Source organism: Nelumbo nucifera, chromosome 1 (genome assembly GCF_055504915.1).
Source record: "Nelumbo nucifera cultivar China Antique chromosome 1, China Antique-T2T, whole genome shotgun sequence".
NCBI lineage: Eukaryota > Viridiplantae > Streptophyta > Magnoliopsida > Proteales > Nelumbonaceae > Nelumbo > Nelumbo nucifera.
The window spans coordinates 154,991,103-155,013,489 of NC_142649.1; the positions used below are offsets into that span (position 1 = coordinate 154,991,103).

The window sequence follows — 22,387 nt, forward strand, 5'->3', positions numbered from 1 at the left end:
GTGTGACACATGTCACAATTAATGTGCTTTTCATCCAAATGTTTTTGTTCCGTTAGGCAAAAATTATTCATTATTTTATTATTTTTGTTAAAATAATTAAAAATAAAAACAATGAAAAAGGAAAACCTAAACGTATTAGGAGTTGGGACTCATTTATATTTTTTTTCATTATTTTTTTTATTTTTAATTACTTTGACAAAGATAATAAAATAATGAATAATTTTTATCTAACAAACAAAAACGTTTGAATGAAATGCACATTAATCAAAATGTGTCATACAGCTATTACGTGCACACTGAATGTACTTACCTAAGATCCCTACTACATCCGGACCGTGCAACTACTGTGGTTCTCTGTTAAATCTGATCCGCTAGTTTGGGTAAAAAATAGAATCTCCCTCCCTATTATCGTTTCTACCCGCCACCGCTGCTGCAGAAACGGGAACAATAATAGAAATAAACAGAAACAACGTGTGAATTGAAAATAATCAATCTCTTCGGTGGCTCCATCTATTAAAGTTTATTCTTCAAGATTTGATGGCCACTTGTGAAATCTCTAGCACTACCGGATCATCGGGGTTTGGGTCTATTCCACCACCGTAGATAATGAGGGGACCACCACCTCCACCTAAGTTAGTTGATTACCATAACACAATCGGTCACTATTCACAAATGCCGGAGCCGCCAAAGGCTCCGAAGGAGTTCAGATCATGTTTCCAAGGGGATGTACTGTAGAACATTGTGGGGCGCCCCCACGTGAGGCGCAAATGTTAACTCCCGAAGAAGACGACCAGTTATGGAGATGTGGAGGGAGGTATATAAGAAAATATGGCAGGTCGTGAAGTGCTACCAACTGGCTTCTCAGCTGCAGATTCGGCAATGATCTGGCAGGCCATGAATTGCTTCAGCCTTTAGATGTTTTATAATTTCCCTCTTGGCAATGATTTGGCATGCCAGTGCCACGGAGAGCTTCTGGTGAAAACGTTTTCTTGGAAATGGGTTTTGAGGCGGAAGAGTGAGAGGAGTTGAGGGAGCTTCTGGTGAATAAAGGAATGGACCAGGCGATGGTTGTATGAATGAAGCTAATTGTTGGCTTTGGCAATGATGGAATGATAGTTAGACGACGAGGGCTTTTCACAGTGACAGAAATGCAGGAGAATCACCTTTCTTCATCTAAGTCCTCAAATTTCCGCCCCTTTCTTCAGATCTCAAAGTTCAGGAATTAGCTCATCGCTTTAGTGTATTGATTTTTTTTTCTTTTGATGGTTGAAGCTAGAACATCGAATCTGTGAGGGAAGGAGAGCTGGATTTGTGGCAACAGAGGCAACAGAGCCTCGACACGTGGAGCCACACAAGCGAAAGGAAATGCAGGGAAAATACTAAAAGAGAAATGCTTCTGCGATGAAAATCGCTTACCCAGTCTTTCTAGAGCATATCTTTTTAAAATACAGTTAATGGACTATGCATGTTGGGATAATCTGGTTCCGGTAATGGCCCAACTAATGATACAAAGTTAATGGACATTGGCCTATTAATGGCCCAACTAATTGAGCTGAAATAAATCAAGGTCCAAAAGAGAGAAAATTTGTGCTTTATTTATTACCCATGAAGACAAGTTACAAAACTCTTGATACAAAGTTGGAACAATTAATCCATACCCACTTCCACGCTTGCTTATAAAACTTGATTATTCTCAACCTAATTTGCCTTCACAGCTATTATTGTTTTACACCATAGAAAACTTTCAATTGGATTCAAAATTTGGTGACAAGATACCCATTTCCTCTCTGTTGTACTTCAACCTCCTTGCTTCCTCATTGGAAATCTGGTAGGAGTGCATGAGGACCTCTTCTGGCATGGCCCTAAAGATTGAATTCCTTCCAACAAGTGAACTAGTCATTGCATTGTCACTAGTCATAAATGAAATCCATTCGAACCCGTTATCCCCTGCTTGTTTCACTACAACGAAGTTCTGTGGAACAATAACCAGTTGGCCTTCACAAAGTTGCCCATCGAAGACAGTCTCACCTGAGTTTCCAACAATCTGAACTTGGGCTTCACCCCTAAGAACGTATACCACACTGTGTGCATTTATATTCCAATGAGGAGACAATATAGCATTCTGTACAAATTATCGAAGTGGGTTTAGTGAATTCAACACAGCACCAATCCAAATTTATATTAAAAACCATTCAATTAATCAAACAAGAGAGAGATTTATTTCCTTAAACACCACCTACCTTGTAGAGATGGCCTCTCTGGGCACTGAGTTGATAGAAGCCAAGAATAGGGAGGTTTTGGCTATTGAGAGTGGTAAGACGTCCACCAAATGGTGTGTATACATCAGACCTCGTGGCTTTTCCAATATTTTGTCTAAGCCTCATGTTGCAAAGAGCTTCTTCCAACCCATTTTCATTGCTTTCTTGTTTTCTTTCTTGCTCTTCACTCAATATTGGTTTTATCACCTCAAGTCCTCTTTCAGCCTGGATGATAGGTCCCCTTTGGTCATTTTCACCTTGTAGCTTTCTCACTGTCTCCTTTCTCACACCGAAAGCCTGAGATAATAGCTCAACATCGATGCCACTAAATATGTTGCTAGAGCTCTCTTCCCCAAATTTCTCACTCCTAGATGATGATTGTCCTCTTTGTTTTTGTTGTTGGTGCTCCTCTTGTTCTTGTACATTACCAGCAAGCCAGAAATTCTTAACATGCATAATATAAATTAGGAAATAATTGTAAGCCTTGGAATATGCATCCCTACATAAAATAAATGTACGAGAGACTGAGTTAATTTCCTTACGTACCCTCACTTTCTCATCAAGCTGGTTGGCATTGTTTCTGGTGTCGATTACGACAACTGCAACAATCGGTGTATCACCGCCATTATAGGCCCAGTAGGCAACTCCCTCTGGTACAAGAAGGGCATCACCTTCCTTGAAGAATCTCAACTTCTGGTGAAAGTCCTCAGACCTTTGGCTTTTACTGTGTTGATCATCTGAGCTTTGGCTTCTACTACTTTGATCCTCTGATTGTTGACTTCTGCTTCTTTGGCTTCTACTATATTGGTCCTCGGATTCTTGGCTTCTACCGCTTTGATCCTCTGATTGTTGCCTTTTGCTACCTCGACGTCTGCTCTGTTGATCCTCAGATTCATGGCTTCTACTGCTTTGATCCTCGGATTCTTGACTTTTGCTACCTCGGCGTCTACTCTGCTGATCCTCAGATTCATGTCTTCTACTGCTTTGATCCTCGGATTCTTGGCTTCTACTGCTTTGATCCTCTGATTGTTGACTTTTGCTACCTCGACGTCTGCTCTGTTGATGCTCGCATTCTTGGCTTTTACTGCTTCGATCCTTTGATCCTTGAGTACTGCTACTGCTACTGCTATCTTCATCTTCGGACCTTTGGCTCCTACTGCCTTCTTCCTCGAATGGATGATATTGTTCAAATGATTGGAATGTTTCAGGGCAGCCAGGGATTGATAATCCTAGAACTCCCTCACCTGTGAATCCATGGATTACGAGCCCATAAGTCATAACAAATATATGGGTAGTATAAGATAATATAACATAAAAAAAATTAAATGGGTTGTTAGTAAGCAATTAATATGCAAAAGATGGATGGATTAAGAGAGCTGGCCTTTGACAACATAGATCATCTGAGGTGTATTTTGGTAAACAGGCAAGGAGAGGCCCTTTGGCTGAATTGTAACACGATAAGCTGCAACCCCAGCACACTGAAACTGTTCATTGTTGTGGTCCCAAATTTCAAGATGTCCAGCCTCAGCCTCAATCCTACGGGAGGGTTCAAGGGCATCAAGATTACTGATCTGGCATTCACTTTGCTGTTGTTCTCCTTGGAACTGGCGTCTGAGCTGTATGATCTGGGCTTGATTTTTGAACTCTCTTACTGCTAGGCAGCCATGAAACAAAACAAGGAGACAAAGACCAAGAGAAAGCACACAAGATTTATCCATAATTAATGAAGAGGAAAAACTTTTTTCCACTACCGAGCTGTGGTGAAGTGGAGAATGGGATGGTTGGGTATTTATAGAGAGGATTGGTGAGTGAGGAATTGACATCTTTCATCAATGCTCTTCAGCCACTCTTCACAGTGCATGGCAACCTTGGCCTCTTGGCCAACACTTACCAATTTGAATCAGGGAAGGTGCAATGTTGATGTCTTTGTACTTAGAACAAGTGTAATAAATTACAGTCTTGTGTGTCCATATTTTGAAGAGAGAGACAGACAGATATATTTTGATGAGATAGAGTCTATCATCTTAAATAAGCCTTCCTACTACGATGGCAGAGAAATGGTGCATTGATTCATCAAGTAGGGTTAGATCATGATTTCAAAAAATGGGATTTATGAATCATGACTATTAGAACATCCATGAAAAACAGAACAGTATGACATACACCTTAGCTCCCAGGCATATCCATGTCCGGGAGCTACTGCTCTTGTCATCAGACGTTGTTGTTGTTACGACATTTTGTAGTTTATTGGCCCACTGTTTCATGCAGAATTCTGAATTACAGGCCCCATAGTCTACTAGTAGCCCCCCTTATAAACCACATCTGTCCGTGAATTTGACATCAATGTTCAAGATTCATATCCTGTACATTCATGGTCAGGATTCATTCCCTGTACGGTGGGGATGGAAAAGTCTGATCTGGACTGATCAGTCATTCTTCTTATATATGTACTCCATCGGCTGCCAAAATGTCAAATTTAATTCAAGACTAATGGTATTCATGTGCCTAGAATTTGGGTTCTGCGGTCTGTTTCGTGATCCGACCCGGCATTTGTAGAAAATAACTCCAAGGAAAATTTTTTCAATTGCTTTCAGATTTTGTGTTGTCATTTCCTCAACAATTGACCCCAGGAAAATGGTTATGGGTTTCCTGCACCCTATATACTTACCTTATACATTTTAATCCCATTTTTTTTTAAACCAACCGACTGATCAGTAGAGCCAAAACAAAACATGTTCTTCAAGTTTCAAAGCGAAAACCACTAGATCCTACCTGCCTCCTTAAACCTCTCAATTTGTGTTCACCCCAAAACATGTAGTGGGTTGGATTTGGATAATCAAAACCCTTTTCTACATGAAAATGCAAAATCCTTTTCGCATTCAAGGGTAGAGGTGCGTTAATCTGCATATAATTCCTATTATTATTATTATTATTATATATATATATATATATATATATATATATATATATATAATATACATGGGATCAGATCTTATTGGATCGGATAGGGGGTGATCCAAATCCGACCAAATAGGATCCAATCTTAGATCATGTTTGCACCCCTAGTTAGACATGTTGTAGTTTATTGGTCCCACTGTTTCATGTAGAAAAAACCGGAGAAATAAAAAGATTGATTTAGAACTAAGCAGCCTATTCGCGCAGAAGAAAACTTGCTTTGAGAGCAAGCTCCGCCGAGGGGGGACACTCTGTCCTTTGGGGCTGACTGCTGCAGCCATGTGTTTGATGTTTTAAGTCCCGTTTGGTTCGTGGGAATAGGGTCTGAATCGGAATCAGAATGAGTTTTTTCAATGCCCAACTGTTTGGTTAGGTGGAATTGCAATCTCATTCCCTTTCTTGATGGAATGGTATTCTCCCATTTGAGGGAATGACCATTCACTCCCCCTCCCTTGAGAATGAAATCCCATTCCAACTGAATCTAATTTTTATTCCAGTTCCTGTCTGAACCCAACAGACCATTCTGATTTCAATTGCTACTGCAAACCAAACAGACCCTTAGGTTTTAATGTCCATGAAAGTATGAAACCCGCACATAGTGCTCATATTATTCAATTTTGAATGATTGGGCCACCATCCCAAATTATAGATTGTAATACTCAGGTAAAACACAAATGGATCTTTAAGACCAAAAAGAATTTAAGGGTTTGTTTGATTTGCAGTTAGAATCTGAATCCTTCAGAGTCAATAGGAATAGTCTATTCCTCCGCCTGGTTCAGACAGCAATTGAAATCGACTGGAATAGATTCTCATTCCCAAGGGAGGGTGAGGGAATGGCTATTCCCTCAAAAATGGTTCAAACGGTTTGTCTAATTCAGATTCCAGATCCCCATTCCATCAAACCAAAAGGACCCTAACATTGTCCCAATACTCTCATAGTTCCAATGGATAGAAGCCCTCCTATCTGCCACTTTCTGTTCACAGCCCAAGCCAAAACAATCAAAGCAAAACTTCACCATTGAGATAATTCTGTTGGTCCACTCTATATCTCAACACATTGTTCAGACGATGGCAAGGATCTGAAGTTCCTTTATAGTCTACATAACACAGCCTAAGTAATATATCTTCGGTGGTAAACAATCAAACTGGAAAATATGCAAGAAGATAGGGACGGTTAAAAGGTCCGGAATTGGTGTATTATTTATTAGATTGCTCTAAGGTAGCTTTGCTCCATAAGTAGTACACTGTTTAGATGGACCAAATAAATGAATTGACCAGTTGAGGTTAATGCTGATGGGGCAATTAGGGATGAAGATACTGGCAACTACCTGAGACTGGGCAACAAATGCCCCAACTACCTCTCATGCCCACAAGTAACGACAATGGGTCTGAAATGATACGAGGATGCAATGCTCTGTTTTTTCAAGCACATACCACAAAGTAAAATACAATAATAATTAGATGTTTCTGACAAGCTGCTTCTCGGGTCAAAAGATCGGAATGTAAAAATGGTGATCAAAGGGGAAGGACCAGTACTTCAAGTACATCAATAGAGAATAGCTAGCCTGTAGTAACTAGTAAGTTTAAGCAGTTGAGAACTTGAGATACCACCACTATCAGTCTACCACCAAATTCATGATTCATCTAGCTACTAAAAGCTACATCTCGGATTGTTGGCTCAGAACCGGCCCCCTTATGAGTTGGAATGAGGCACATGACGCCCTGTGCAAAATATAATGTATCCTGCAGACCATTTCTTAGGAAGATTGGTACAAATTGCAAGCCTAGTAACCAATAAGAACTGATGAACCACCATGGTTTCACCATTTCTTTTGAATTCAATTGTGCTTTCCACTTTACAAGAAATTAGATGACGTAGAAAAATTTGCATTGCAATTCAGTTCTCTGAACCCGTCAACCTCCACTTTTAGCAACTTTTCTTAGTTCAATTTGGCCGGTCAATGGACACTGCATCTCTGTCCAACTTATAGGAACCATGGTTGCTCCTAGAATACCACAGAAAAATCATAAGTCCACATACCATACTAAACCCATATTGAAAGATAATACCTACCATAGTACTTGAATATAATTTATCTAGTGCAACCCAAAATGACAGGATATAGTATTGCCTACACAGTTTATTTACTAAATATCTTCACATTTCAAAGGCATAAGTTGACCAGTCACAAAAGCTCAACACTGAAAATAATCGTCAGCATTGTCCTTTGTCCATGCAAAAGTAAAACTCAGCATTATCACCAATGTAAGTCATAGTGGCACTATCTACTTTTCTTCATCATCAGCAAACCATTTTGTCTATTTGCAAGAGACTTCGACTGCAGTAATGGAAAGAGTAGTCAGCCAGCTCAGATGCCTCCATCTAAACGTGTTTCATCACTATTTATCTTGATTAGAACATTATACTTATGAGTCTTGATCTAATCCTATTTCCTTACAGAACGAGTCATCGAATGTTGTTCCACCATGGAATGTTTGAAGTAGATGAGGATGTTGATTCCACATGGTTCCAACCAAATACCCTCCTTAGGCCCAAATTTCTATAAAAGGTCTTAATACCACCACGTGATTTTTAGAAAATATGAGATGTTAACCACTTTTAGGTATATAGACCCAAACCTGGCCACTGCAATAAGGTCAATGAGTAAACATTTTGAGACCTTGGTTTTCACATCTCCTAGTTGCAAGACAGGGAGAGGAGCTTTGAAGGAGACTCAAGAATTTAGCATGAATAGAATGAATCCCTCCTGTAGGACTTAAATGGATGTGGATCATGCTATGATCTTTAATAGAAAAGGCAGGATAAGTATTCACTCTAAGGAAGCTAAGTGTTTTAAAAGCAATAGGCATAACTAAAGTGCAAGGGTTCCTAGTGCCCAAGGTAAAAGGTAATAGGAGATAGTTTAATCGCTCTATACTCAGGACTGGTTGAGGAAGGAGACTCTTAGAGCAGAAATATTGGCTTTGATGGAAGGAGTACAAAGAGCAAGAATGTTGAACATTAGAAGATTAGTTATAGAGGGAGACTTTAAATTGGTAGTGAGCTGGCTACAATGTGATGATTTGTGGATGTGGATTTACAGCACCCTAAAAAATAAATTTAAATGGATAATAAAAGACATGGAAGTGACAATTCAATGGGTTAAGTGATGTGCTAACTCCAAAGAAGATGAATTAGCCAAACAAGGGGTGCAGAGGCCAAGAGGGAAACTCTTTTTTGGCTCAGTTGTAAGACAGGAATCATGCATTAGCCAAACAAGAGATTTTGTCTCTCACTGACTATATGTAATTTGTACTATCTGTATCTACCTCTTCTTTTTCTATTAATGAAATGTCTGCAGTCATTGTCATTGATCAAAAAAGAGGTTCCTAGAGCCTGAAGCAAAAGGTGCAAGGCAAGGTGCACACCTGACCATAGGTGCCACTTAAAAAATCAAAAGAGTAGTCTAACATACAAGAATAAGCAAATCTAGATTCTGAAAGAAGTAAAATATTTCAAAAATCCTATTAGCTCAATAGGTTATAACATTATGTTATTAAAATGAAAGGTGTAGCCTTGTACATTGAGGTTCTAGATTAGGGGTAATCATTCTTGGCCCGGCCCGGCCCAGCCCGCAAACTCAAGCCCAGAAAATCCAGGGCCAGACTTGGGTCTAATACTTCAAGGCCAGCCTAGACCCGGCCCGCAATATATATGTATATACTTATTTTTATATATTATAACATATGTATTATATTTTATATGTTATGTATACACAAGTCTATTTTATTTTATATTAAATTTTTATTATTTTATATAAAATATAAAATTTTTAAGTTTTATTTTTGAACATATAAATAAATATTTATGAATTGAAACGTGTCAACACATGTGCCAACTCTTGAGTCAATTTAAGTATGTGAATTGTCCTCCTAAGAAAGCCTTATAATGATGTAGGCAAAGCCTTCATTTTCATTCCCTAAGCAATGTGGGACTTGGGAAAACACTCAATGGTTGCACTAACCAGTTAGTGTCGTTCCAAGTCTGACATTGCTCAAGAATGGGAATGAAGGACTTGCCTTCATCTATGAAAGGATAGGTAACCCAAGCCAAATCAAGCCTAGCAATTAAATGAGGCCCATGCCTAATCTTTTGTGCATAGGCCTAAAGCCTAGCCAATCCTAGTTTAACCTGTGCAATTTTTTTGTATGTATTATATTCATACATAGGTACAAACCTACAAATTATTTGATGTTATGAGCCCAATTTCATTATTCATTAGGCCTGGAATGCCCATAAGCCCGGCCAGGCCCAGCCCATGATTACCCCTATCCTAGATAGGATGAACTGTTTAAATATCATAGGTACAAACCTACAAATTAGTACCTAGCCATCAAAAAAAAAAAAAAAGAAACCTAGAATTTAGTAAGCTACCTATTCAACATAAAATTCAGGATTAATTCATCAAAACATAGTACCTAGCTAGGTGAGACACAACTAGGCACTAGTGAGGTGCAACCCACAGAATGAGCCTCAACTATACAATTAAGCATATCTGAGAATTGCCTTTTAAAACACTAGGGGTACAACTGGGGATTTTATTCTGACTAAAGAGGATCTTATTCATGCAGAAATAAGGACATCAGGGGATGTTTAAACTGAAGAAATGAAGATTACGGAATCTGAGTAGCCATCCAGTTGGCCAGACATCATAAACTCAATATGTTCATAGAAATTGATCTCATGGAGCAGCGTGATGCATCATCAGGCACATTAAAGCACCCAGCAGGGTGTATTATGCATAGGTGAATGATATTCTCCTGACTTGTTTAATGTCTACTATTGTGCATACGACACAATTTGGACCTAGACAATATAATGTAACAGCCCATAAACTAGTATGCCAAACCTGTCCTCTAACAAAAATATAGCAAAGACAGATGGTCCTCCATGATGGGAATAAAACAACAAATTAAATTCTCATGCTTATTATGACCTTAAGCCAACCATCATTGCATTGAGAACCATGACATGGAACATGCAATTTTATTTTTTACAAGCTTCTTAGGCTCAAATCTAACAAATTTCTACTAGTTGTTATGACTAGCCTTCAGTTTGTAAACTAATAGTTAATTTGCAATTTTAATATTTTACATGGGGATGTCTGTCTATTAATAATGATGATACAGGCAATGTTTTAAAACATGGAGGCGTGACGTGAGGCGTGACGTGAGGCGTTCCACTACCTAGAGGCATGAGGCGTAAGCTTCCCGAACACAAGGAAGCATAAGCCTCCTTATGAGGCATACGCCTCTTGCACCTGAGGTGTACGCTTCAGAGGTATCAGCGCCTCTGGCATACGCCTCAGGGCGTTTTGGGGGTACCTCACCTGGAGACACCCATGCCTTTTAAAACACTGGATACAGGTTTGGTCTTACCCTGGTGGAGGCATCACACTGATTTAGATCATGCCAGTTGTGGATGTCAGAGGGCAATGATCTGAGTTGAAAGCCCATATAATTTAGACACTAAGATGTCTAAATAACTAGAACCACTGCAGATTGACTCTGAGTTGGAACACATCACCCAGGCATTGACTAGGTGGCTGCTTAGGCATTTTTGGAGGCCCATCACCTAGGCAACCAACCATGTATGCAGTATACATATAAACATTATTTTTTATGATAAGTAGATGGAATGCAGTATACATATAAACATCTTAGTAGGGGCAGATAAATAGTTAGCCCTTTATATGTTGATATTAAGTGAGGTAATCCAATTTGGGTCAAGGGTAGTGTATAGAGTGAAAAATTAGGGTTCTTAATCCTTGTGCACATGTGTGTTTTCTTTTGAAGGATGCTCAAAAATCTTGTCATCTTTTCTAAAAATCAGGCATAGATTGATGTTTGATCATTTATTAATTTAATTTGCAGTTTAATAGTCTATAATTAGCAATTAATATGTGTAAATTTATTTATTCATCTTTGTTGGCTAGGCATCAACTCAATTTTCCAGGCCAAGACACCTAGGTGTCACCTAACCACCTCACCTACACTAACCCAAACAAAGTACAAATAACAAGAATTGAAGGAATCGATTGATCAACTCTACAAGGATAACACCATGATACAAATCAAATGGACTAGCTAAAAGAAATGACAACCAGAATATATTAGTTTCAATTCCAAAAATCAAATGGACTATCAAATGGAAGGAAGGAAGCATACCTGCAATGCTTTCAGCTGATACCACACCCAGTTCATTCTTTGCAGTAGAAAGATAATAAGCTCGAGCATCTCCAAGAGAGAGCTTATTGTGTGTCAAAGTTGACAAGTTTTACTTGTAAATTGTGGATTCTAATCAATGAATCAAATTGCATACAGCATACAACGAGCTTATGACAAGATTACTTCTACCCTAGTGCCTACAACTGTGGAGGGGGATCCATTAATTGGAATGTCAAATCCGAGTAACTTCAAAATTTTGAATCTTTAGCAGATCATTTACACACATGCACATATATAATGCAAGATAATTCGACTATTTTTAACAATTAGTTTTATTTTAAAATACTGGTCTATCTATTATATTGTGTTTCTTTTTGTGTATTGGTGTATTTGTTGGAGGAAGAGGGGAGAGAGATGTGAACAAAGTCACAAACATCACACTAAGAGAACCACAACATAAAAGGAGGGTAAAAGAGGGCACAGAGAGAGTGGAGAAGAGAGATTACATGAGTGAGTGGGTGTGGAGTTGAGGGTGGATGATGCATTTGATGAGGGCTGATTCTTAGGTGCTCACTAGGTCATTTGTTCTAAAAACACAAGTATACCTGGGTAGTTGCTCAGAGTTTCAATAAGACCAAATCATAATGTTCATGCTGCAGTAATCAACTAGAACTGTTTAAGACTGTTGAAATGTTGACACATATTGTGAAAGATGTTATCATGTTAATAATTAATACAGAAAAGAAATTGGCTGTAATCTTTTTATACGAAACGGTAACTTTTCATTAATGAAGAATAAAAAATACATAGGTCCTTTCCCCAAGAATAAGGAAATTGACCCCCCAAAAGAATACAAGATTACAATTCAGCCCAAAAAGTTCACCTTCACCCTAGCCACCCCTTTTTTGGCTGGGGTATTAGCCAAACCATTTCCTGACCTTCACACCCATCAAACAGTTACCTATCCCTCTAGATAGACTCTTTAAACTTTTTCTTTTTTCGATCTTTTTTTCGAGTGCAAATTTTCATGACATTTTTTTTTTATAATTAAAATCATCTTCCATTATTTAATGATTGGTTACATGAAAATCCCCTTAGAGACGCAAGGTGCCGCCTCTCCGAACAGTAAATACAAAAACTACAACAGAGATTACATGAATGTTGATGTTAAACAAGAGTTACAGTTGTGCCCAGAACAATGTTTCCCTATTTATTCCTTGTTTTGCCAAGACATCGGCAAATGCATTAGCTGATCTCCCAGCCCACTGTACTGTTATAGACATATTTCTTGTCAGCCATTTGAATTTCTTTAACTCGTTTTTGCAGCCCCAAGTGACATCCTCCGGATTATTTAACCAGTCCACCACTGTCTTAGAATCTCCTTCAACCAGAAGCTGCTCCACGCCCACTTCTTTTGCAAGAAGTATTCCTTGTATTGCAGCTTTGAGTCCCCTTACTATCCACCCTATCACCAACTTTAAACTTCCTCTTACTATCTACCCTATTACCAACTTTGAGTCCCGTTCCACTTCAACCTGCTGAAAACTGGTTGTATATTTTCAAAGCTATTCTACCTGTGAGATGTTGTGCATAGAATGAAAAAAGCAGATGTATTTATCAAAAAATCAGAATATCAATTACTTTTTGCCAAGAAAATCACAAACAAGAAAAATGAAATGTATTGCAGTAAGGTGATAACAAAATAACAGGCAAGCTCATCTTTACTTTGATGGGTGATAAAAACTTTTACTGAAGTAAATTACAAGGCTAGGGAATATTATCACCATACTATAGAAATAATCTATTGATGACAGATATCTAATAAACTTGCTACTTCTTGCTTGCACCCCAGTGGAAATGTCAGTCGTCTAAATATAAGAAATATGTTGGAAATGTCGGAAATATCGTATGGAAATATAAAAATCATAGACCTAGTGGAAACATTGTAAATATGCAAAATATAGAATGATATTTTATGAAATGATAAAAGAAGCATAGTCACACCCTTTTAAATTATTATCTTATTCCAAATCACTAGACAAAGCTAAGAAACTAAGATTATAGACAAAAGAGTACGTGCAGAAGTTGCCTTGTAAACCTTAAGATTCAAAGCTTCATGATAGAATTAAGCTCACAGAAAATGTATATGGTTGTAACAGATCAACCAAATAATCTATTAGACAAAGAAAAGCTACTATTTGACTTAATGCTTTAAATGAATATTTATGTTAGAGTTAGCCGATAAGGGTAGATTAGTCAACTCACCTTGGTTAAGTTATGAGCTTATGTGGCAGCCTTATTAGAGGTTCTCTGTCCCATACTTAAGTAGGGGCAGTTTAGTCCTTGTACATTTAATTAGAAGCCTAATCACTATTAAGAGGTCGACTGATAGGGTTTAGCTATCAGGTTTGACAGTTCTTTCATCTTCTTCTTCTTCTCTTCTTCTTCTTCTTCTTCTCCTTCTCTTTCTTCTTCTCCTTACTGGTTCGGACTATTGTAGCTACAGTAGAAACAATTTAGATAGCTCAAAGTGGTAATCATGTAAGTTAGGAGGGCAATAACATTGTTACTCCACATATCTACAATATTATCACCAACTTATGTGATAATACTATCTCTTGTACTCCATATAGTGCTGGTAGTGTTCACTAGGGAATATGTATGTCATGGAAACTATCTCTTGTACTCCACATAGTTTTGGTAGTGTTCATTGGGGAATATGTCGACTCCAGTAAAATTTCGTGTTGCTACCCGTGGAAATATTAGGGAAATTAGGAACACTTTAAACCATGGAAGCATTAACCAATGTATACAGAATATAACCTTCTTCATGTCAAATCAATGGTATTTCCACAATCACCATATAACACCAAAAAGACCCCAATGTTGTCAGAAGAGCCCTAGTCCCTATTTTATAAGGACTATTCACTTAATAGCCATCAAGTACAACGCCCCTCTCATTCCTAAACAATCCCTCCAAGGTGAGTAAGTCTTCAAATGTCAGCTAACAAAACACAGAGAGAATGTTGGTCCACTTATGTATAAAACCCAGTACTGCAGACTTATGGAGTACTAACAATAAGACCAACTCATCAGTATTCTCTGAGATATAACACTTAGCACATACTAGAGGTTCAAATGTGATTTTCAGAAGCTCTTCAATGATGTTTTTTACACTGGTGTCAAAGAAGTGCAAAAGGTTTAAAATGATCACCATATGCAGTGCATGGGAATGTCACTCTGTTGATGACGCTAATAGAGACCATCTTTACCATCAACAACACAGACTGCAGAAGTAAGTATATGTTTCACCCAGATCAGAGATCCATCTGCATCATTTATGGTAGAAATCTGATCGCTTGCAGACATGTTACTTCTTTATTTTCCTCCTTTTTGAGATCTATTTTGGGTTGATTACAATCTAAAACCACAGTCCATCATAATACAATTGAGAACATGGCCAAAAATATATTTTGCAGCAAAAACTGGATTCCAAAAAATTATATAGTTCTCACCCAGTATGACCAAGAGAACATGATGATGCTAGGGGCTTTAGATACTACAAATTGCAATTATCTCTCTTTGGGCATTAAGTGTCTACGGTCTACCTAAACCAAGCTTTTCCACCAAAACAAAAGAAAAACAAGAAAACAATGTAAGATGAGACATAAAATCAAAGATAAGTTAGTTAGTTCAAACACAAGGATACAACTGAAGCTCTAACAATGTCCCCAGGGCGGAAAGACAAGTGCATGTCCACTTTATCAATTTCTGTAGCTCGAACATCCTGTTGCCTATTAACATACAGCATCTTCATTTTAGTTGCAAGTACATCAAAAGAATACTCTAGCAGATATCCACTAAAAACTACCCAACACTAGAAAATTTTAAATTTGTACAAAGCACAGGATTTCTTTCAAGACCTGGTAGCTGATATCAATGTTTAAAAATGCAGATCTATAGATGCTTGAGGCCTAAGTTTCATGGGTTACTACATCAAATTAATATGAGGAAGAGTATAGAAATATGCAGAAGAGCATATTTTCATATAGGAAAGACATATAAACGATCATATAAGCAGAGGAGCTGAGTGCATTAGGAGCCTTATAGAAAATCATCATATTTTTATAAATCATTTAATAACTAAAAAATTCTAAATGTTAAATAATAACTCAAAATTGCTTTTAAATAGGTTAAAGCAAAGAGACAAGCACATTAACAGAGTTACATAAAAATCTACATGTGTGTACATACTTATAAGGTGCACATAAGAAGAATCTCAATGAGAAGGGGGTACAGGCGTATGATACATGGATACCTGTACAAGGTGCTGTATTGCTGTGCAGTCTTTCAATTCACCCATTCAAGTCAAAATCTCAGTCCTCAAAAGCATGTATATACTTTAGTCAATTAAACAATATAACTATTTTCCTAACAAATTAAAAATAGGTTCACCAACCATCGGAGAAAACGCAGGCTTTTAGATACTCTAAATTGTTTTGTGATGCAATATAGAAATCAGCATTCCATCTCCATGCTTCCCTATATATCCATTCACTAGTTTTTTTTTTAATCTGTAAGGTAAAGTATTTCATTAATAACAAAAGGCCAAGATACAATAGGCCCCTGTACAATGAGAAACTGTACAGCGGAATAGACAGTAAAACTCAGAAAATCCAGCCTCCAAACAACCCAAAAACACTATAAGCTCCTTACAAAAAGGAAATCAGGCTCAAAAAAAGAAGTGTGTCTGTTTTTAAAAAGTGGGTGATTTGTCATCCACGAAAACACCATCCCCATAATCTTGTTGAACACCTCTTCTTTTGGTTTCTGCCTCCCTTCAAAAATTCTATTATTTCTTTCACCCCACACTGCCCAAAAACAGCAGAGGGGAGGATACTCCAAGCTACTTTTCCAGCCTTGCTGAGGCCTCCTAAGAATCAAGCCTCTAGGAAACCCTTCACATCAGCCAGGAAGCATAATTTAACTCCAAAAAGCTCTAGCAGTCTTTCCCAAACCATTACATAATGTGAAGTCATAGTGCAGTAACAGATGGCTAGTATTCTCCACACTTCCATTACATAATGTGCAGTCCAGATCTGCCACCTCTAAGCCTCTTCTAGCTAAGTTCTCCTCGGTTAGAATCTCATCAAGCACTGCAGACCAAACAAAGAAAGCTAACTTTGATGGTACAAACCTCCATTCACTAGTAGAGCCTTCAGACTCAATGAATAAGACGTGTAATGGTCCCTTTTGGTAACTAGACTGCATATCTAAAAACAAATGTGGAACTTGTGACCTTTATTCTTCTAGGTTATCTTGGAATTTTGGCTTTACAAGGAGAGCAAAGAGGCAATTAGTTCATTGATCATCTTAAACAAGTTTTTGTTATCTTTGATGGCCATGACAAGACGGTGTGATCAGTGAATCCAATGGACCCACAACACCCAAATTAAGGCATTTGTATGAGAGTATGCTCTTAAGATAATCAACAGGTACAACAATTTTCAAAGGAAAAGGAAATCCCAGTGCCTCTCTCCTCATGTGTGCATTCTTTGCCATTATAGTGGGAAAGTGTTAACCATTTATTCCTTTCCTGTTCAGCACTCATTTGTGGCATATAAAACAAAATGAGGGAAATCCCGGGATGCAATACTATGGAATCTTTGGTGTAAAAAAGAATGCAAGAATTTTATAACTAAGCTAAAGATGAAGACACAATAATAGAAAATTGCAGGGTGAAGACAGCTCATTATGTGTTGAGAAGAAAAGAGTTTAAAGGCTTATCAATGGGTGACATAATAAGGGGATGAGCTGCTGATCAAAAATAATAATTACAAAGGGGATGAGCTTCTGTAGCAAATTTTGCCCATAGACAAGACCATGTCACTACCATTTGGAAAGCTCCAATGCTCCATGGATGAGAAGGTTAAAATTGAAATGTGATGAGTGCAGTCTTGGCAACCTGTGGCCCTCAAGAAAAGGGGATGTAGTTAGAGATCACAAAAAGTAACATTTTCATGAAATTCACCAGACTGATTGGGTTCAGAAATTCCTTGAGAGCTGAGACTCATGCTGTCATGCACTTTTTTTTTTGATAATTGAAAGATAATTTCATTAGTCAAAGAAGATAAGCTGTTACATGCTTCCCTTGGAGAGGTGCGAGGTGCAGCCTCTCCTAACGTTACAGTGAAATGAGAGCAACAAGAAAAAGTTTTCCTAGATACCCCTTGTTTGGCTAGAAAGTCAGAAAAACCATTTGCCGACCTACCCACCCATTGGACTCCAATAGTCATGTGTCTTGTTAACCATTTCATTGTATAGCAGCCAGCAGCTCAGCCCTTGTAGAATCACCTACTCCCACCTGTCCTGAAAACAGTGATAAGATATTGCTCTCTGTTTCGACTGCTGCTACAGTAACCCGAACCAGCAAGAGGAAGAAGAAGAAGAAGAAGAAGAAGAAGAAGGACAATGAAGGGACTGTCGAATCTGATGGGTTAACCCTATCAGTCGACCCCTTAATAGTAATTAGTCTCTAATTACTTGTACAAAGACTAAACTGCCCTTACTTAAGTGTGGGGCAGAGTATCTCTAATAAAACTGCCACATAAGCATACAACTTAACAAAGACAAGTTGACTAAACTACCCTTATTCGGCTCACTCTAACACTCCCCCTCAAGCTGGAGAATATGTCATATAATCCCAGCTTGTTACATAGATAGTTCACTTTCCCTGAGCTTAGAGCTTTTGTAAACAAATCTGCCCACTGATCACCCGAGCCCACATGTTTTGTGCTTATCTCTCCAGCAAGAACCTTCTCCTTCACAAAGTGGCAATCAACCTCTATGTTCTTCGTTCTCTCATGAAAAACAGGGTTGGATGAGATATGGAGTGCAGCTTGATTGTCGAAATACAATTTCATAGGTTTATCCATGTGGAACCCGATTTCTTGTAGGAGATTCCTCAACCACACTAATTCACAGGTAGTGTGTGCCATGGCCCTATACTCGGCTTCAGCACTGCTTCTAGCCACAACCGTCTGCTTTTTACTCTTCCACGTCACAAGATTTCCTCCAAGAAATGTGCAATAGCCTATAGTAGATCTTCTGTCATACACTGAGCCTGCCCAGTCTGCATCTGTGTACCCAACTACTTCAAGTTTTCCTCCTGGTTTAGACATTAGCCCATGGCCCGAAGCTCCCTTCAGATATCTTACAATTTTAAGAACTGCATCCCAGTGAGGTATACAAGGGTTCTGCATGAATTGGCTCACCACACTGACTGCAAAGGAGATGCCTGGTCTCGTGATAGTCAGATAGTTCAGCTTCCCCACTAGTCGTCTATACCTTCTAGGATCTTCAAATACTTCCCCTGTATCACTGCTCAACTTAACATTTGGTTCCATAGGGGTTTCAGCCAGTTTTGCACCTAACAGTCATGTTTCTTCCAGTAGATCAAGAACATATTTTCTTTGGCACAGATTTACACCTTGTTTTGACCTGGCAACTTCTATGCCCAAGAAATGCTTCAATGTCTCAAGGTCTTTTGTTTGAAAATGATTTTGCAGAAATACCTTTAGTTTGTCAATCCCCAATTTGTCACTGCCAGTAATGACAATATCATCCACATAGACCACTAATAAAATCTTTCCAGCTTCTGAGTCATAGCTGAACACTGAGTGATCAACCTGGCATTGCTTCATTCCAAAACTCTTCACCACTTCACTAAACTTCCCGAACCAAGCACGCGGCGATTGTTTCAACCCATAAATTGCCTTCTTCAGTCTGCACACCTTACCATCCTCCCCTTGAGCAACAAACCCAGGTGGTTGCTCCATATATACCTCCTCCACACGATCACCATGAAGGAAGGCATTTTTTATGTCAAACTGAAACAGAGGCCAATCATACATAACTGCCAAGGAAATTAACACACGAACAGAGCCAATCTTAGCTACCGGAGAGAATGTCTCCATGTAGTCCATTCTATACAACTGTGAGTAACCTTTAGCAATGAGTCTAGCCTTCAGACACTCCACACTACCATCTGGCAAGTATTTAACAGTATACACCCATTTACAGCCCACAACATGCTTACCAGGTGGGAGAGTAGTGAGCTCCCACGTTTGAGTATGTTGAAGAGCAGAGAGTTCCTCCTCCATTGCCTGCCGCCACCCAGGTGAACTAAGAGCTTCTTGGACATTGTTAGGTATGGAAATAGATGACAAAAGTGAAACAAACTGACGATGTGAGGCGGAAAGGCAAGATAATGAAACAAAATTAGAAACGGGATGGAGAGTAGAACTGCGTTTACCTTTCTGTAAGGCAATGGGTAGGTCAAGTTCTGAGGGTTCAGCAACAGGAGTCATGACAGGATCCGTAGATAAGGTAGAAGTTGGAGGAGGGGCCGGTGTCGTTCGACGTGTATACACTTGCCGGATCGGTGGTCGTTCAATAGTAATCTGCACTAGATGAGGTGATGAGTCTACTCCAACAGGAACATCCGGAACTGGATCACTGAAAGGAAGAGGAAGAGGAAGTAAGGGTGGAGACGAAGGTGCATCAGGTCCTGAGAAGAAGAGGACAGACTCAAAAAATGTGACATCAGGACAGACATAGCACTTCCGAGTAATGGGATTATAACACTTGTACCCTTTTTGAGTCCGAGAGTAGCCAAGAAAGACACATTTAATGGAGCGTGCATCTAACTTGTCTATTCCAGGACTCAGATTGTGAACAAAACACACACAGCCAAAGACACGAGGAGTTAATGGACATGGAGATAAAGTGGAGAACAAGATAGAGAAGGGGGACCGACCATTAAGAATGAAGGAGGGCATCCGATTAATGAGGAAACATGCAGTGAGTACAGTATCACTCCAAAACCGTTTAGGAACACTCATGATGAAGAATAGACCGAGCAGTTTCGAGGAGCTGACGGTTCTTTCGTTCAGCCACCCCATTTTGTTGAGGAGTGGATGCGCATGAGGTTTGATTGGAACACCAAATTGTATACGTATTTCAGCATGGAATTTTTGAAAAATGGAGAATAATTCACTTCTTTCTTTCATTAAGTAAATCCATGTCATCCTTGAACAATCATCAATAAAAGAGACAAAATACGTGTACCCATTATAAGACTCTATCTTGATCAAACCCCAAACATCTGAATGAACCAAAGAAAAAGGACTCAACATACGACTTTCAACTCTAGGACTGAAGGAAACACGACGATGCTTCCCAAACTGACAAGACTCGCACTGTAAAACTGACAAATGACTCAAAGACGTAACTAATATCTTGAGTGCCTTGAGAGAAGGATGTCCCAGTCGACAATGCCACTGTAGAGGAGTAAGTGAAGTCTGAAGAGCAATTGAGGATCCACCACCGTCAAGATAATACAATCCACCAGCTTCATGCCCCCCACCAATCTTCTTCCCCGTCTTGAGATCCTGAAAAACACAAGAGGAAGGAAAGAAAGTAACAGAACAGTTAAGAGTCTTGGTTAATTTACTAACAGACATAAGATTGAAGGGAAACTTAGGTACATATAGAACAGATGATAAAGAAAGGGAAGCCATGTCAACATTACCAACACCACAGATGGGAGATGAAAAACCATTGGCAAGTGTAACAGTTTGTGATGTGGAAGTATCAGAAAGAGGAGAACACACCTGGAGTCCTGGTCATGTGATCAGAGGCTCCAGAGTCAATAATCTTGGGAGAGGTTTTAGATGACATGCAAGCAATACCTGAGTGGGCCAGAGTAGCAGTGGTATGTTGTGAAGTGGTTTGAAGGAACCGTTCATACTCATCACGCGGTACACTTACCATCTTCCTCCCAGAAGCAGATAATGTGGAGGGAGTTAGGTCTGCCGGTTTACTATCACTGATATCAACCTCACCAGCTACAGCATGATTAGCCCATTTAGAGGGAGGGCCATGTAGATCATAATAGAAATTCACCGAGTGTCCTTCCTTGCCACAATGGGTACATTTCTTTGCAGAGTTACTCTTTCCTTTGCCACGACCTCCCCCTGAGTCACGACCACCACCCCGGCCAAACATGGAACTACCACGACCTCCTCGGGAGGAATGTCCTCCCCCTCTTGTACCACGTCCACCTCCTCTGGCTGTCACAAGTGCTGATCTATCAGACTGTGTGGGATTCTCTGTCTGTTCCAAAGAAATCCTACGAATCCGTGCAAATACTTCCTCAAGTGTAGGAAGAGTAGAGCTCCCTAATATTTGGGCTCTAACTGGTTCATACTCTGATTTCAACCCCACTAAAAATCTTGTAACATCTAGTTGTTCCCTCTATTGTTGCTAAACTTTAACATCTGGAGTGAGGGGATGATAGACACTGAGTTCATTTCTGAGATTCTTCATGCAAGCATAGTACTCTTCTAGGGTTTTGTTTCCTTGTTGCAAATCAAAGTATTCCTGATAAAGTTGATATACCCTTGTAGTATTATCTTGTCCAGAATACAGCTTCTTAGCATGTTCCCATATATCCTTAGCCGTATCTAGGAACATGAAGTTGGCACTAATTTTTGGTTCCATACTAATCCATAACCAGGTCATGATTTGAGCATCCTCTTGTTCCCAATCATCAAACCCTGGAGAGTCAACCGGTGGTTTATCTTCTTTTACATGCTTCACTTTCCTCTTTGCCTTGAGGAAAACTTCCACTGATTTGGCCCATGGAACATAGTTCTCACCATTCAGTTTAATTGAGATCATCTGTACACCTAGATAGTCAGAGGGAACTACCACACTAGGTTTCTGATCATTATACCCATCTCCCATTGCTGCCATGATACTCTTTCACCGCTGCTCTAACCTGAATTCCCAGCTACCAACTGAGTGCTGTTATTAGGAGTTTTATGTTCCAGCACTATAGCAGTCCCTAAGCACAATAATAGGTACACAAGCCTTGTTCTTGT

The 22,387-nt window shown here is 39.1% G+C and overlaps 2 protein-coding genes across 2 annotated transcripts in view; both read right to left on the minus strand.

Moving 5' to 3' along the window:
* Window positions 1-1,575: 1,575 nt before the first annotated feature.
* On the minus strand, window positions 1,576-4,023 carry LOC104602872 (cocosin 1-like). Its single transcript, XM_010266733.2, has 4 exons — window positions 3,640-4,023; window positions 2,805-3,502; window positions 2,241-2,702; window positions 1,576-2,122 (listed from the first exon to the last, which is right to left on the minus strand). The coding sequence occupies exons 1-4, from the start codon at window positions 3,974-3,976 to the stop codon at window positions 1,745-1,747; spliced, it is 1,875 nt and encodes a 624-aa protein (XP_010265035.2). The 5' UTR covers window positions 3,977-4,023; the 3' UTR covers window positions 1,576-1,744.
* Window positions 4,024-6,692: 2,669 nt separating this feature from the next.
* The window catches only part of LOC104602718 (Nucleic acid-binding, OB-fold-like protein), a 32,297-nt gene continuing 16,602 nt past the window's right edge, over window positions 6,693-22,387 (minus strand). Inside the window, exons 4-6 of the mRNA XM_010266499.3 lie at window positions 15,151-15,235; window positions 11,442-11,523; window positions 6,693-7,219 (exon numbers count right to left, since the gene is read on the minus strand). Coding sequence (XP_010264801.1) covers window positions 7,128-7,219; window positions 11,442-11,523; window positions 15,151-15,235 — 259 coding nt within the window. The 3' untranslated portion in view covers window positions 6,693-7,127. The remainder of the gene's footprint in view (window positions 7,220-11,441; window positions 11,524-15,150; window positions 15,236-22,387) is intronic.